The sequence below is a fragment of the Erythrolamprus reginae genome, chromosome 2 (assembly GCF_031021105.1).
Source record: "Erythrolamprus reginae isolate rEryReg1 chromosome 2, rEryReg1.hap1, whole genome shotgun sequence".
Lineage (NCBI taxonomy): Eukaryota > Metazoa > Chordata > Lepidosauria > Squamata > Dipsadidae > Erythrolamprus > Erythrolamprus reginae.
This window is the reverse complement of record NC_091951.1, coordinates 24,809,122-24,825,656: the sequence shown is the minus strand read 5'-3', so window position 1 is coordinate 24,825,656 and position 16,535 is coordinate 24,809,122. Positions and strand designations below refer to the sequence as shown.

Sequence of the window (16,535 nt, the reverse complement as noted above, 5' to 3'; positions counted from 1 at the left end):
ACCACGGGAGGAGGATGGCATCGGCCTTCTTGTGCGGTTTGAAGGGTCGAGGCGGCTCCTGGGAGGTGAGTGGAGGGCAGGTCGGAGGAGAAGCCGGGCCTTTTGGTTTCCTCTACGGCCTGGAAGGAGCGAAGGGACAAGAATGAAACATGGGGGCTGCTGCTACTGCCCATTCTTTCTCCCCCAAAATGTTTTTATCCTTTTGCTACATGATGTAAAGTTGCTGCCTGTGATTTTCTGCTGGCAAAATTTGGGAGATTTAAAGAAATCTTGACATATTTTTCATGCTTCTTAGCCACCCACCGCCCTCAACCTTCACGTAACGCTTGAACCCTTGTGGGGGTTTTTTGACACGTTGTTTTCCTGGCAAGCAGGAGTTTCATGGGCAAAAGGGAGATTTTCATCGGATTTGTTCACCATTTCATCTGTTAGTGACACCATCTTTTAAAAAAATAGATGAAAACATTTGAGCGAATGCACTTCTGAGTCGTTTTGCAGACTGAAACACACATAATTGTTCACATAAATAAATTTTAGGAGGGTATTTCTGTGTTAATAGGAACGAATATTCAGTGCATCCAGACAGTATTCAAACCCCTTTCCCTTCTGCCAATTTTTTATGCTGCAGCCTGATTTTACACCTGTTGAAATTCATTTTTTTTCTCATTTAACTACATTCCTAATAAAAACAGAATTTTAGAAATGTCTGTAAATTTATTTTTTAAAAAGACCTGAAATATCACATTGGCATAAATATTCAGGTCCTTCATTCAGTAATTTTTTGGAGCAGCTTTGTATGAGGCAATAAGCTTTGCACATCTGGATTGGGGGGATTTTCTGCCATTCTTAATAAAAATAATAATAATAGTTAATAATAATTATAACAACAACAGAGTTGGAAGGAATCTTGGAGTCCAACCCCCTTGCTTAGGCAGGAAACCCTACACTACTTCAGACAGACGGTTATCCAATATCTGCTTAAAAACTTCTAGTGTTGGGGCATTCACAATTTCTGAAGGCAAGCTGTTCCACTGATCAAACCCTTCTGACTGTCAGGAAAATGCTCCTTAGTTCTAACTTACTTCTCTCCTTCTTTAGTTTCCCCCCATTGCTTCTTGTTCTACCCTCAGGTGCTTTGGAGAACAGGTTGACTCATTCTTCTTTGTGGCAACCCCTGAGATATTGGAACACTGCTATCATGTCTCCCCTGGTCCTTCTTTTCATTAAACTAGCCATTACTAGTTCCTGCAACCATTCTTCATATGTTTTAGCCTCCAGTCCCCTAATCATCTTTGTGTGCTCTTCTTTGCACTTTTTCTAGAATCAATATATTTTTTTGATCGTGGCGACCAAAACTGAATGCAGTACTCCAGGTTTGGCTTTACTAAGGCCTTATAAAGTGGTATTAACACTTCATGTGATCTTGATTCTATCCTTCTATTAATGCAGCCTAAAACTATGTTGGCTTTTTTGGCAGCTTCTGTACACTCCTGGCTCATATTTAAATGGTTGCCCACTAGGGACTCCAAGATCCCTCTCACAGTTACTACTGTTGAGCAATGTACCACATATACTGCACATCTACATTTTGTTTTTCTTGCCTAAATGTAGAACCTTACTTTTTTCACCATTGAATTTTGTTTTGTTGGATAGTGCCCATTGTTCAAGTTTGTCAAGTTCCTTCTGTATTTTGCATCTATCTTTTTGGGTGTTGACTGTTCCTGCCCGTTTGGTGTCATTTGCAAATTTGATAAGTTCCCCATCTATCCCATCATCCAAGTCATTGATGAAGATGTTGAAGACTACTGGGCCTAAAACAGAGCCTTGGGGTAGATATAGTTCCATTGAGCACTACACGTTGAGTGCTGTTAGTTAGCCAGTTTTGAATCCAACTGGAGGTGTTGTTGTCCATCCCACATTTTTCTACTTTATTTAGTAGTAGGTTATGGTCTACTTTGTCAAAAGCCTTACTGAAGTCCAAGTAAACCACATTGACAGCATTCACCTGGTCCACTAATTTTGTCTTCCTTGTAAGTCCTCTCAAGCTCAGTGAATTTGGATGGTGACCATGGAAGAAGAGTCGTTTTAGATGCCCCCAGACAGTGTTCCCTCTAATTTTTTTTTGGGGGGGGGGGGAAGTATAGTGTCTGAGCGGCAGTCCCTTCGGGACTGGGCGGCACAGAAACAATAAATAAATAAATAAACAAACAAACAAACAAATAAATAAAAAACCCACCCTGTTTTGCCTCAGAGAATTTCAAAATAAAATACTGTATTGTGTGTCTATAACAGTGAGCTCATAAAGGGCAACTCTATCAATATCAAAATGCCACTTAAATAGTTGAGCTAGTTTCAAACTAGATTTTGATTTTCTTTCTCTCTTCCTTACTCCCATTCTTTTTCTTTCTCTTTTCCTTCCTCTCTTTTTTCTATCTGTTTCTCTCTCTTCCTCTCTCCCTCCTTCCCTCTCACTCTTTCCCTCTCGGCTTCTGGGCAGGTTTGGAAAACTCTGAGTTGATGATGATTTTTAAGTGAGCGATTGCTCACTGCTCAGCTTAGAGGGAACTATGCCTCCAGAGTTATTCAATAGAGCTCAAGTCAGAGCTTTGGCTGGGCCCCTCTAGGATGTTCACAACGTTTATTTATTTATCTATTTATTTATTAGATTTCTATGCCGACCTTCTCAAGGTGACAGAGCAACTCAGGGCTAAGTCACTCCTATGTTGTCTTGGCTATGTCTTTGTCATGTTGAAAAGTGAACCTTCTGTCCGGTGTGAGGTCCTCAGTGCTGTGGAATAGGTTTTCTTTTTTCCTTTTTTAAAAATATTCTTTATTAAATATACATTTTTAAAAAGATGAAAGAAAGGGAACGTTAATCAAAACAAAATAGAAAAACGATAACAGTACAAACGAGGTAATGAAGGAGTACAATTTCTATAATGGTGAATAGTAAATACATAATAAAAGTACGTTTAGTTTAGTAGTTTAAAGCTTTCTCATTACATACGTAGGCTTGATTCTTAATAGATTAATCAATTATATTCATCTCTGAATGAATCTTATGTAGTCACTAGTCGTACTTTCTTGTTTTTTGGTTCAGTTTTGGTTCAGGAGAAGAAAGGTAGATTAGAAAGGAGGGGGAAAGGGGAGGGAAGAATGGGGGGGGAAAAGAAAGGTGAAGGTGAAGGAAGCATGAGAAAAAGAAGAAAAGAATGAAACGGTATGGTAAGAGTGAAAAAAAGCAAAGTAAGATAGAAGAAAGGTAGGAGGGAACCAGCGAAAGGCCGGTATATCATTTTCATACGACATTGAATCCGCATTTATCGTTGGTACATTATTCCCTTTCTTAGCGTAGTTGAAAACTTCTATTGGTTGGTTTAGGGTTATGAGTATAAATCCTTCCAGTGTTACATATGGGTTGTATCTTATACCTTGTATTGATTAGGGTGTCTTTTAAAGATTTATCATTCAATAATAAATTATTTTGTTGGGTTATTTCCTTTTTGGATTATTTGAGCAATTTTTTTTCCCCTTAGCCATTCATACCATTTGTCCCAGACTTGGTAAAAGACCGTATCATCTCGATTTTGTAGTTCCGTGGTCAGTTTAAACATCTCTGCGTAGTCCATGATTTTAATTAGGAGGTTTAAAATAGTGGGTGTTTGTTCCTGTTTCCAATGTTGGGCGTAGAGAATTCTCGCTGCAGCGAGAATTTGAATTATAATATAGTAATCATGTTTGGTTTTCATTGAGGATTTGTGCGGCAGAAGGCGGTCCCGCAGATATCCTGGTCCGGTGCAATGAAGGGCTTTATAGGTCATAGGCTCGCCATCACTGGTCTAATCGCTTTGACATAAAGCCCAGAACAATAGAGGGCTGCAATGACGATTGTCCTTCTGGAACTCTATCCCGCCTCCACACAGGATCTCTGAAGCTCAGTCAGAGTGACCATCAGGTTCTTGGTCACCTCTCTTACTAAGGCCCTACTACCCCAATTGTTTGACCAGATGACCTGCTCTTAGAAGAGTCCTGGTTGTGCCAAACTTTTCCATTTGACCATTATGGAGGCCTCTGGGCCATTAGGAACCTTTGGTACAGCAGAAATGTTATTGTAGCTTTCCCCAGATCTGTGCCTTGTAATATTCCTGTCTCTGAACTCTGCAGGCAGTTCCTTTGACCTAATGGCTATTGTTCTGCTATAATATGCATTGTCAGCTATGAGGCCTTCTATGGAGAGGTGTGTGGCTTTCTAAATCATATCCAATCAATTTAATTTACCATCTGTAGATGCCAGTCAGGTTATAAAACATATCAGCAACAATCAAGCAAAATAGGAGGCAACTGAGCTAAATTTCAAATGCTGTTGCAAAGGATCTAAATATTTATGCCAATGCAGTATTTCAGTTTTTTGCTTTTACTAAATTTATAGACATTTCTAAACTTCTGTTTTCACTTAATCATTATGGGGTATTCTGTGTAGATTATGGTGTGTGTGTGTGTGTGTTGAAGTTCAACAATGAAGTTCAACAACTGCAGAATAACAAAATTGACAAAGCTAAAGTGGGTCTGAATACTTTCTGAATCACATTCTGTTTCTGTAAAGCCAACAATCATGGTATATAAGTTGGCATTGTCATATGACATCATACTTAATAAGTATGCTGCTTTCTGACACAGATGCCTATTCCAATTGTAAGTGAGTAGTACAGTGTTCCCTCAATTTCCACGGGAGATGCGTTCCAAGACCACCCGCGAAAGTCGAATTTCCGCGAAGTAGAGATGTGGAAGTAAATATACCATTTTTGGCTATGGACAGTATCACAAGCCATCCCTTAACACTTTAAACCCCTAAATTACCATTTCCCATTCTCTTAACATCCATTTACTCACCATTATTACTGGTACTCACCGTTGAATAAGACACTTAGTGATCCTGATATTTATAAACATAATTATTTATTAACAATAATTATTTTTTTTGTTATTTATTTGCAAAAATTATTAGTTTGGCGATGACGTATGACGTCGTCAGGCGGGAAAAACCGGGGTATAGGGGGAAAACCGCGAAGTATTTTTTAATTAATATTTTTTGAAAAACCGTGGTATAGGCTATTCGCGAAGTTCGAACCCGCGAAAATCGAGGGAACACTGTACAGTGATACCTTGTCTTACAAACTTAATTGGTTCCGGAACGAGGTTCTTAAGGTGAAAAGTTTGTGAGACAAAACAATGTTTCCCATAGGAATCAATGGAAAAGCAATTAATGTGTGCAAGCCCAAAATTCACCCCTTTTGCCAGCCGAAGCGCTCGTTTTTGTGCTGCTGGGATTTCCCTGAGGCTACCCTCCATGGGAAACCCCACCTCTGGACTTCTGTGTTTTTGCGATGCTGCAGGGGAATCACAGCAGGGAAATCCCAGCATCACAAAAACAAATGCTTTGCTGGCAACGGAAGTCCGGAGGTGGGGTTTCCCAGCGAAGGGAGCATCAGTGAAATTACAGTATCGCAAAAACACCAAAGTCCTCGAAACCCCTCCTCTGGACCTCTGTGTTTTTGTGATGCTGTGATTTCACTGAGGCTCCCCTCGCTGGGAAACCCAACCTCTGGACTTCCGTTGCCAGCAAAGCACCCGTTTTTGCGCTGCTGGGATTCCTCTGTTGGGATTTCCCTGCAGCATCACAAAAGTGCGGAAGTCCGGAGGGGAGCCTCAGGGGAATCCCAGCAGCGCAAAAACAGGTGCTTCGCTGGCAACGGAAGTCTGGAAGCAGGGCATCCCAATGGCGGTGGTGGGTTTGTAAGGTGAAAATAGTTTGTAAGAAGAGGCAAAAAAATCCGGGTTTGTATCTCGAAAAGTTTGTAAGATGAGGTATCACTGTACTTGAATTAGGATGAATTGAATTTGTGAATCACTAAAGTGAAAAAGAGAATTTCAAGACTGAATGGATATTTGAACTTAGAATCAAATGTGTCAAATGGTTCATAACTAATATAAGAGGTTATTCTTTATTCTGGAATGTTTGCTTATTTATTGTAATACACTGCTCAAAGAAATAAAGGGAACACTTAAACAACAAAATATAACTCCAAGTAAATCAACTTCTGTGAAATCAAACTGTCCACTTAGGAAGCAACACTGATTGACAATCAATTTCACGTGCTGTCAGCACATTCAACTTTGTACAGAACAAAGTATTCAATGAGAATATTTCATTCATTCAGATCTAGGATGTGTTATTTGAGTGTTCCCTTTATTTTTTTGAGCAGTGTATATACTTTTAACATATCTTGTTTAACCATTTTATGAACAATTAAAATGACATTTTTCTTTGAATCTAACAGACAAACGAGATGTCAATAAGAGCACTCTGGAAAATTCAGAATAACAAGCAATATTGGAAAAGGAAGTAAAGTCACGCCGGAAATCAAAATATTTTCCATTTTCAAAATTCTCCTTTTCAAGCAGTTGGGAGGCAAAAGAGGAAAAATTAAGAGGAGATTTCAAGCTAGAAAAAACAAGAGTCTGAGAAATTCAAGAATATATGTTACGTGAAAGGTCAAGGTTGATTATATTTCATTCAAAAATGGGATATCTCTAGAAGTCAACAAGGAGAAAAGGGTCTATTGGAGACCTGACAATGATGCAGGCCTGACCACGTGAGATGTCATATATTTGACCTCAAGAATATCAGTGTTGGAAAAGCTCCTGTTTTGCCTATTGGGTACACATTTTAAATCCTAACTGAGCATGCACGAGAGGCTCCACATTGTAGAAAAGCCATAGCAATGCTGTAAATGTGAGAAATGGTTTAGTTTGAATAGCTCTCGTAGTTCATCGAAGGATATATATACAGTAGTACCTATAGATACGAGCTGCTCCACATGCGAGTATTGCAAGTTACGAGCCAAGACGCGAGCAAAATTTCTGTTCGACACCTGAGCTCAAATTCGGGATACGAGCCGAGCGTCCACTAGGTGGCGCAAGAATTCCATGCTTCCAGTTATCTCGGCGCGAAAAACAAAGTCTAAAGGCATTCGTTCGAGATGCGAATTGATCGACATACGAGCTCGGGTCTGGCATGAATTAAACTCGTATGTCGAGCTACCACTGTATAGGAGAGATGGCCTGCAAGTGCTTTCAATATGGTAAATACTTTAGCAAACGTAGCAACATCAAGGGCTCACGCCAGGAAGAAACTGTAAGTGCCATGTTTTGAGGGAAAGATTTCATTAGAAATTTTCACCTCACGAGACACTTGAAGACTCACCCTCAGAGGAAAACCCTTTGAATGTCCTGACTGTGGATAAATTTTCAGTCACAATTCCATCCCTGCTAATACATCAGAAAACTCACATGGACGAGAAACCCTTTGCATGTCCTGAGCATGGCAACAATTTCAGTCAGAATTTTCACCTGGTGGTACACCAGAGTCTTCACACAGGAGAGGAACCATATGAATGTTCAGAAAGTGAGAAATATTTCAGTAATTATTCCGACCTGCTGACACACCAGAAAACTCACCCAGAGGACAAATTGTATAAGTGTTCGGAATGTCAGGAAAGTTTCAGTCGGAATTCCACCCTCGTGACGCACCAGAGGACTCACACCGGAGAGAAACCATATGAATGTCCTGAGTGTGGGAAAAGTTTCAGCCATATTTCCAGTCTGATAAGACACCAGAGTATTCACACAGGAGAAAAACCGTATCAATGTTCAGAATGTGAGAAATGTTTCAGTAATCATTCCGACCTGGTGACTCACCAGAGGACTCATAGAGAGGACAAACTATATGAGTGTCCAGATTGTGGCAAAAGGTTCAGTCAGAATTCCAGCCTATTGACACACCAGAGGACTCATACAGGAGAGAAACCGTATGAGTGTCCAGAGTGTTGGAAAAGGTTCAGTCATACTTCCAGCCTGGTGAGACACCAGAGGACTCATATAGGACACAAACCCTATGAGTGTTCAGCTTGTGGGAAACGTTTCACTCAGAATTCAAGCGTTGTGAGACACCAGAGGACTCATACAGGAGAGAAACCGTATGAGTGTCTATTGTGTGGGAAAAGGTTCAGTCATACTTCCAGCCTGGTAACACACCAGAGGATTCATACAGGAGACAAACCCTATGAGTGTTCCGATTGTGGGAAAAGTTTCAGTAAGAATTCAAGTCTTGTGACACACCAGAGGATTCACACTGGAGAGAAACCATATGAGTGTCTATTGTGTGGGAAGAGTTTCCGTCTGAATTCCAGCCTTGTGAAACACCAAAGAACTCATACAGGAGAGAAACTGTATGAATGTCCAGAATGTGGGAAAAGTTTCAGAAAGAATTCAAATCTGGTGACACACCAGAGGACTCACACAGGAGAGAAACTCTATGTGTGTCTAGAGTGTGGGAAAAGGTTCAGTCATAATGCCAGTCTAATGAGACACCAGAGAATTCACACAGGGGAAAAACCATATGAATGCCCAGATTGTGGGAAAAGTTTCAGTCGTACTTCCAGTCTGATAAGACACCAGAGTATTCACACAGGGGAAAAACCGTACGAATGTTCAGAATGTGTGAAATGTTTCAGTAATAATTCCGACCTGGTGATTCACCAGAGGACTCATACAGAGGACAAACTGTATGAGTGTCCAGATTGTGGCAAAAGGTTCAGTCAGAATTCTAGCCTAATGACACACCAGAGGACACACACAGGAGAGAAACCATACGAGTGTCCAGAGTGTTGGAAAAAGTTCAGTCATACTTCCAGCCTGGTGAGACACCAGAGGACTCATATAGGACACAAACCCTTTGAGTGTTCAGATTGTGGGAAATGTTTCACTCAGAATTCAAGCCTTGTGAGACACCAGAGTATTCACACAGGAGATAAACCATATGAGTGTCTATTGTGTTGGAAAAGGTTCAGTCATACTTCCAGCCTGGTGACACACCAGAGGATTCATACAGGAGACAAACCCTATGAGTGTCCAGATTGTGGGAAAAGTTTCAGTAAGAATTCAAGCCTTGTGACACACCAGAGGATTCACACTGGAGAGAAACCGTATGAGTGTCCAGAGTGCGGGAAAAGGTTCAGTAATAATTCCAACATGGTGACTCACCAGAGGACTCACAACCTTGATAAAGGCTAACAACTTTTTATTGTGATAAACAGAACTTTCTGGAGATTTACTTTTGCAGAAGTGTGGAATTCTTCAAAAAGGCTTTTCGGTGGTGTTTTTTGTATTGATTATTGATTAATTCCCATAATTGGAATTTCCATCTTCTACCTTGGTGTCCTCCAGCTTTTGGGTGCCAGAATTTCCCAGCCAACATAAAAGTCATCCTCTAGATCAGGGGTCCCCAAACTTTTTACACAGGGGGCCAGTTCACTGTCCCTCAGACTGTTGGAGGGCCGGACTATTAAAAAAAACTATGAACAAATCCCTATGCACACTGCACATACCTTATTTTAACGTAAAAAACAAAATGGGAATGTACTATTTAAAGGGGGGGGGAGAAGTCTGAAATTCATATATGTTTATGTTTTGTTTTTAATTTTCTTTTGTTAACATCTGATTGGCTATACAAGGTTTTCTTGTTTTATAGAAAAATGTATAAAAATGTTTATAGAAAAATATATAAAGAAAGAAGGAAGCACTTTGGCATAATGGTTAATAAGTTAGAAATATAATTGGTGTTGTACTTTTTGAAGGAACATTAAGGAGGGAATTTAATTAAAAGAAAAGTATGTACCTGGATGACAACATTAGAAAAAAAACTTTTGCAACTTTTTTGATGATTGATATTAGTTACTGACATTTTATTCAGGGAAAATTAGATGGTACATTGTATTGTTTGAATGTATGTTGAGAGAAAAATTTTAAAAAATGTACCCCCCCCCCAAAAGTCCTTCCTTCCTCCGCCCCTCCATTCATTTCATTCTTCCTTCCTTCCTTGTTCCCTCCATTTCTTCTTCCTTCTTCCTTTCCTTCCTTCCTTTTGCCTCCATTTCTCCTTCTTTCCCTCCCTCCCTCCTTTCCACTTCTCTCTTCCCTCTCCCTTTTTTTCCTTCTTTCTCATTTGTTTTGTTTCCCTCATTCTTTCCCTCCATCATTTTCTCATTTTTCTCTTTTTCTTTCTCACATTCCCTCCCCCTCTCACTTCTGTTTTCTCTCCCTCTCTCTCTTGCTTTCTTTCTCTCTCTCTCTCCCTCCTTTTCTTCTCTCTTCCTTCCTCTCTTCTTTTTTTTTCTGCCCTGCAACACGCCGCGGGGTAGTCGGCTGCAAGCAGGAGCTCCAAGACGGTGGCACCGACATCGGGTCGCAGTACATTGCTGGCGCTGCGCTGGGGATGGGCACGGGGCTGGCACTGGCCCGCTGGCTGGGCTGGGACGGAGGTGCCAGCCCCATGCCCAGCGCAGCACCAGCAATGTACGGCGTCCTGCAACACATCCATCCGCCACCGGTGCCTTGCAGCCAACCGCCCCACCGCCGCCCCACGGCTACTGCTCAGTGCCCTCCCGCTCGACCCACGTTTGGCTGCGCTACCTTCACCGCTTGCCCTGCTGCCCTGCGCCTGCCAGAGCTGGCCGATGCGGCCGAAGCGCCGAGCAGAGTAGGCGGCGGCTGCTTCAGGCCCGCCCCCGAGCTGAGCTTCCTTTGGCTTCCTTCGAGGCAAAGCTGCAAAGCTCACCTGCCACCTCGAAGGAAGCCAAAGGAAGCTCAGCTCAACGAGGACCGGCTGTTGGTCCCTTGAAGCTGCTGCCGCCCACTGCGGAGATCCTTTCGCCCGAACGGAGGCAGCGGTGGTGGCGGGTTTAAGGGACCAACAGCCTGTCCTTTTCGGGGCTGCATTGCTGCAGCCTCCGAGGCCGCCCACTGAGGAGATCCCTTCGCCCGGAGGCGGAGGCGGCTGCAACAACACAGCACCAAGAAAGACCGGCTGTTGGTCCCTTGAACCCGCCGCCGCCTCCGTTCGGGCGAAGGGATCTCCATAGTGGGCGGTGGCAGCTTCAAAGGACCAACAGCCGGTCCTCGTTGAGCTGAGCTTCCTTTGGCTTCCTTCAAGGCGGCAGGTGAGCTTTGTAGCTTTGCCTCGAAGGAAGCCAAAGGAAGCTCAGCTCGGGGGTGGGCCTGAAGAAGCCACCGCCGCCGCCTACTCCGCCCCGCGCTTGAGCTGCGCCGGGGCCAAGTAAGCCGAGGCTAGGCCCGTCGCCCCCAGCTCCAAGCGCGGGACCTGGGCGGCGGACAAGCATCGGGAGGGCCTCACTGTTACCTGGCCAGGGAAGACCTCCCCTCCCCACGATCCTGATGGCTTGCTTACGGCCCCCTCCAGCCGCTCTTGCAGGGCTTCCAGGCTACCCGCGGGGCGGCGAAGAAGCAAAAAAGCGGCACTCTGCCACTCTTTCTCTCCCTCTCTTGCTTTAATTCTCTCTCACTCACTCCCTTTCTATCTCTCCCTCTTTCTATCTCTCCCTTTCCGCAGCAGACCCCCCTCAATGCCAAAAGTGCCCAAACGTGCGCAAACCTCACCGGTGCAAAATCCCTGAAGAAAAAAAAAAGCGGCACTGGAGGGACCAAGACGGTCTGCAGCTGAGCGTCTGGAGGAGGAGGAGGAGGAGGAAAGCCAGGGGGCGGGGAGGAAAGCGGGCCTGCAATTGGCCAATTTATTTCTCACCTTTAGGGAGAGGAACTGTTGCTGCTCTGCCATAGGGTGCTTTCCTCCCCGCCCCCTGGCTTTCCTCCTCTCCCTTGCCGCCGCCAGACGCTCAGCAGCAGAGTGGAGGGGAGATTCGGGAGCTTAGTACAGTGGTACCTCATCTTACGAACGCCTCTTCTAACGAACTTTTCAAGATACGAACCCGATGTTTAAGATTTTTTTGCCTCTTCTTCCGAACTATTTTCACCTTACGAACCCAAGCAGCTGCTGCTGGGATGAAGGGGTTTCTTTCCCCCCCCTTTTTTGAAGAAAGAAAAGGGAGGGGCTGCTTGGAGTAGGAAACATTTTGCAGAGAACAACGTGCTTGCAAAGGAACTGAAAGGGTGTCTTTTTAAGAAAAGGGAGGAGGGAGGGGCAGCTTGGGGGAGGAAATTTTTTGACTGAAAGGGTGTCTTTTGAAGAAAGAAAAGGGAGGGGCGCCCCCCCTTGCCTTTCTTCCTTCCCACTCACCCTTTAGCCTAGCCTTGCTTCTTCCACCCGCCCCCTTTAGCTGCTCCTCCCTGCCCTCTGTTCGCCTCCCTTCTAAAGTTTGGGATTTTCCTGAAGGATTTGCACACATTATTTGCTTTTACATTGATTCCTATGGGAAACATTGTTTCATCTTACGAACTTTTCACCTTACGAACCTCCTCCTGGAACCAATTAAGTTCGTATGATGAGGTACCACTGTATATATATGGTAAAATCTCGTATGCTGCTGCGGTCCAGGTAAATGGCCTCAGTGGGCCGCATCCGGCCCGCGGGCCGTAGTTTGGGGACCGCTGCTCTAGATATAAGGGTAATGGGGCCTATCAATTACAGTTTTATACTGCCGTCACAATTACGGTTTTAGATTGCAATCGCTGTTAAACAAGATTGCTTTACTTAACCACCCCCACCCCATCTCTCCTGGATAAAGCTCTTCAATGAATGTGTGAGTTACTAAGTTGAACACTGGCTATCTCAGGGTTGGAGGCATAGCCTAGGTCCAGACTTGCATTCCAAAGGCCGCTTGTACCTCAACCCTTTGATTGACCAAGTCCTTTCCCATTCCCCCAGGGTCCCCACTGGCTTCTTCCTCCCCGCCAACAAGGCTTTTCCCTTCTCACACTTTTCATTTATTTTATTTTTATTTATTCATTTGTCCAATACCCAAATACATAGGAAGAAAAATAGACATGTAGTAATATATATAAGGGTAAAGTAAACTTAGAGGAGAGGATATATGAAAGAAAGAAAATATACAGTGGTACCTCATCTTACGGACACCTCTTCTAACGAACTTTTCAAGATATGAACCCGGTGTTTAAGATTTTTTTGCCTCTTCTTCCGAACTATTTTCACCTTACGAACCCAAGCAGCTGCTGCTGGGATGAAGGGGTTTCTTTTTTCCCCCTTTTTTGAAGAAAGAAAAGGGAGGGGCAGCTTGGAAGAAAGATTTTGCAGAGAACAGCGTGCTTGCAAAGGCACTGAAAGGGTGTCTTTTGAAGAAAGAAAAGGGAGGGGCGCCCCCCTTGCCTTTCTTCCTTCCCACTCACCCTTTAGCCTAGCCTTGCTTCTTCCACCCGCCCCCTTTAGCTGCTCCTCCCTGCCCTCTGTTCGCCTCCCTTCTAAAGTTTGGGATTTTCCTGAAGGATTTGCACGCATTATTTGCTTTTACATTGATTCCTATCGGAAACATTGTTTCATCTTACGAACTTTTCACCTTACGAACCTCCTCCTGGAACCAATTAAGTTTGTATGATGAGGTACCACTGTATATGATAAGTGAGAGAAAGGAAAGACAATTGGACAGGGGACGAAAGGCACACCAGTGCACTTAGGTACGCCCCTTACTGGCCTCTTACGAACCTGAAGAGGTCAATCGTGGAGAGTCTAAGGGAGAAATATTGGGGGTTAGGGGTTGACACAATTGAGTCCGGTAATGAGTTCCACGCTTTGATAACTCGATTGTTGAAATCATATTTTTTACAGTCAAGTTTGGAGCGGTTCATATTAAGTTTGAATCTGTTGCGTGCTCTTGTGTTGTTGCGGTTGAAGCTGAAGTAGTCATTGACTGGTAGGACGTTGCAGCATATGATCTTGTGGGAAATACTCAAATCGTGTTTTAGGCTCCATGCAGTTCTTAGACTTGACTCCCACCCCAGTAGACCACACAGCCCCCTTTTCCTTATTTTTTTTGAAGATCACTGAACCTCATTTTGGGGAAAGAGGGCAGGGCATGCATCCTTGGGTGGAATGAATGTGTTGTCGAAGCAGCATCATTTCCATTGTGCCTGGAATTAATTATGTGACAGCAGGGATGAAACATTCCATAAGTAATGAGCCCCTTCACGCCCTCAAGAGATTTAAGTCCAGCCCACCTTCAATTCCTTTGACTGTTACTTCCAAATTGCTCCCCCCCACTAAGTTTTTTATTTCATTTTTTTACAAATATATCAATGTGTGAACAGAGTGGTACCTGGGTGTCATACATTCTAATATAAATAAAACAAGTTGAATTAATCATAATTATTACATTCAACCAACATATACTTATTTCTTGTAAATATTGCTCTTGGGTCAAAGTGGATTATATAAGAAACACCCCCGATTGGTGGTGCGGTATATGTGTGTGTCGGGGTGGTGGGCACTTTTCACTATGCACTGTTTTATGTTGTGCGTATATTAAACTTGTTAAAAATTAATAAAAAAAATATAGAACATATACTTGTTTCTAATAATAATACACATTTATATTAATTTACGGTCTGTCATTGTTAAATTATTCCATGTTTTCTCTTATTATTGCTATTATTATTATTATTATTATTATTATTATTATTATTTATTAGATTTGTATGCCGCCCCTCTCCGTAGACTCGGGGCGGCTTACAACAGTGATAAAAACAATATATAATGACAAATCTAATAGTTAGAATGTAAAATAACAATAATACATTTTAAAAGTCTAAAAAACAAGGAACCCCAATATATAAAAACATACAGTCATATCATGCACAAAAACTACATAGGCAGGGGGAGATGTTTCAGTTCCCCCACGCTTGATGACAGAGGTGGGTTTTAAGAAGTTTACGAAAGGCAAGGAGGGTGGGGGCAATCCTAGTCTCGGGGGAGCTGATTCCAGAGGGTCGGAGCCACCACAGAGAAGGCTCTTCCCCTGGGTCCCGCCAGACGATATGCTAATATTCTCCTGTAATTATTGGCACCTCTATTTGATTCCTAATTGGCTCTGCCTTAAATCTCCCTTCTGTTTATAACTTGGAGTGTCGCAGAGAGCAGCTCTGGGAGAAGCTCCCTGACCTCAGGATTTCAGTTGACAGGTTGCTCACAACTGCAAAACATGCCTTGAAAGCAGAGGTGTCAAACTCAAGACCCAGGAGCCAAATCCAGCCCACAAGGTGCTTAGATGTGGTCTGCGGGTCCACCCTAGAAACAGCAAAGAACAGACCGGTAGTGACTCTGCCAGTAAAAATGGAGCTCTGGAGGGCCATGTGTGGTCCTCCCAATCTCTGTTTTCACTGGCAGAGTGCTCAGTCCACCAAAGGCTCTACCAACATAAGTGACAAACCATTAAGCAGACTACCGTATTTTTTGGAGTATAAGATGCACTCAGTGGGATGCTAAGGTGGAACAGGGATGTGTGCTCACCCCCATGGCTCTGAGTGGTAGCGGAGTCCTGTGCGGTTTTGCTACTGAGCCTGGAACTCTGCGCGATTTTGCTACCTGCACATGTGCCATAGCAAAATTATGCTGGACTCCACTACCACTCAGAGTTACAAACTTCAAACTTTTCTCTCACAGGGCTTTTTATTTACCAGTTGCTGTTGAGTGGCCCTGGTCTACTAATACCCTGTTTCCCCGATAGTAAGACACCCCCGATTGTAAGACGTATCGGGGGTTTCAGGGGGGTCGGCTAATATAAGCCATACCCCGAAAGTAAGACATATGTCTTACTTTCGGGGAAACACGGGGGTATTGCCGGGGGGGGAGCCCAATGATGTTGCTTCCAAGCTCCCCGCGCGCCCCTCGCCTTCGCCTCGGCGCCACCGCCTCTTCCCCGGCTTGGCAAAGCGAAGGACGGCGCTGGTCCGAAGTGAGCCGAGTGGGCGGCGGCTTGCAGCGAAGGTGCTCGTCCCAGCAACCGAGTCCTGCCGAGGCTCGGCTGCAAGCGGCCAGCGAGGCCGACCAGCTCCGAGGCGAGCGGCCGGAGCTGCGCCCTCCTTCGCCCGCCTCCTTTCCGGCAGGCAGGTGGGGCTGCCCAACTGCGCAGAGCGGCTCCTCCCCTCCAGACACACGCTTCCCCGACATGCGTCTGCGGCTCCACGCGTGCATGTCGCTTGGAGCCCTGAGGTTGAACTTGGAAAAGGGCTCACGAGGCTCCTGTCCCGCGGCTGCCCTTCTGGACTCTGGGGAGATGCCTTCGGGAATGCGACCCTTTCAATTTTTTTCCAATGTAAGACATACCCCGAAAGTAAGACGTAGTGGGGCTTTTGGGTGTAAAAAGAAAGTAAGACACTGTCTTACTTTCGGGGAAACACGGTAACAAAAGTGAACGGAGAAAAAGGAGAGAGAGAGTGAACAAGAGCCTTTGTCACTTTCGCTAACCATTCAGCTCCATGTTTCTTTCTCACGCTTCAGTTCTTCCTCTGCTTTCCCAGGTCCTGCAGATCACAGCTAGCAGAACGTTGGGGGTGGGAGGGGGCTGGAGAGAACACAGAGTGAGGTCCAGCTGTTGTTGATAGAGGATGGTCTATGTGTGGCATGCACTCGTATACAGACACACAGCTGATTCCTCTTTCCTATCTCTAAGGTAGTTAAGATGGTACTTACCCTCTTTCCAGGTAGCTGTTGA

The 16,535-nt window shown here is 44.1% G+C and overlaps 2 protein-coding genes across 2 annotated transcripts in view; both read left to right on the top strand.

The window, feature by feature from the left end:
• On the top strand, nt 1-10,549 carry LOC139159981 (zinc finger protein 850-like). Its single transcript, XM_070737465.1, has 2 exons — nt 1-65; nt 6,339-10,549. Exon 2 carries the CDS (start codon nt 7,351-7,353, stop codon nt 9,130-9,132), a length of 1,782 nt encoding a protein of 593 aa, XP_070593566.1. The 5' UTR covers nt 1-65; nt 6,339-7,350; the 3' UTR covers nt 9,133-10,549.
• LOC139159982 (zinc finger protein ZFP2-like) overlaps nt 3-16,535 on the top strand; it is a 29,344-nt gene continuing 12,811 nt past the window's right edge. Inside the window, exon 1 of the mRNA XM_070737469.1 lies at nt 3-65. The gene's annotated coding sequence lies outside the window, so the exon portion shown is untranslated. The remainder of the gene's footprint in view (nt 66-16,535) is intronic.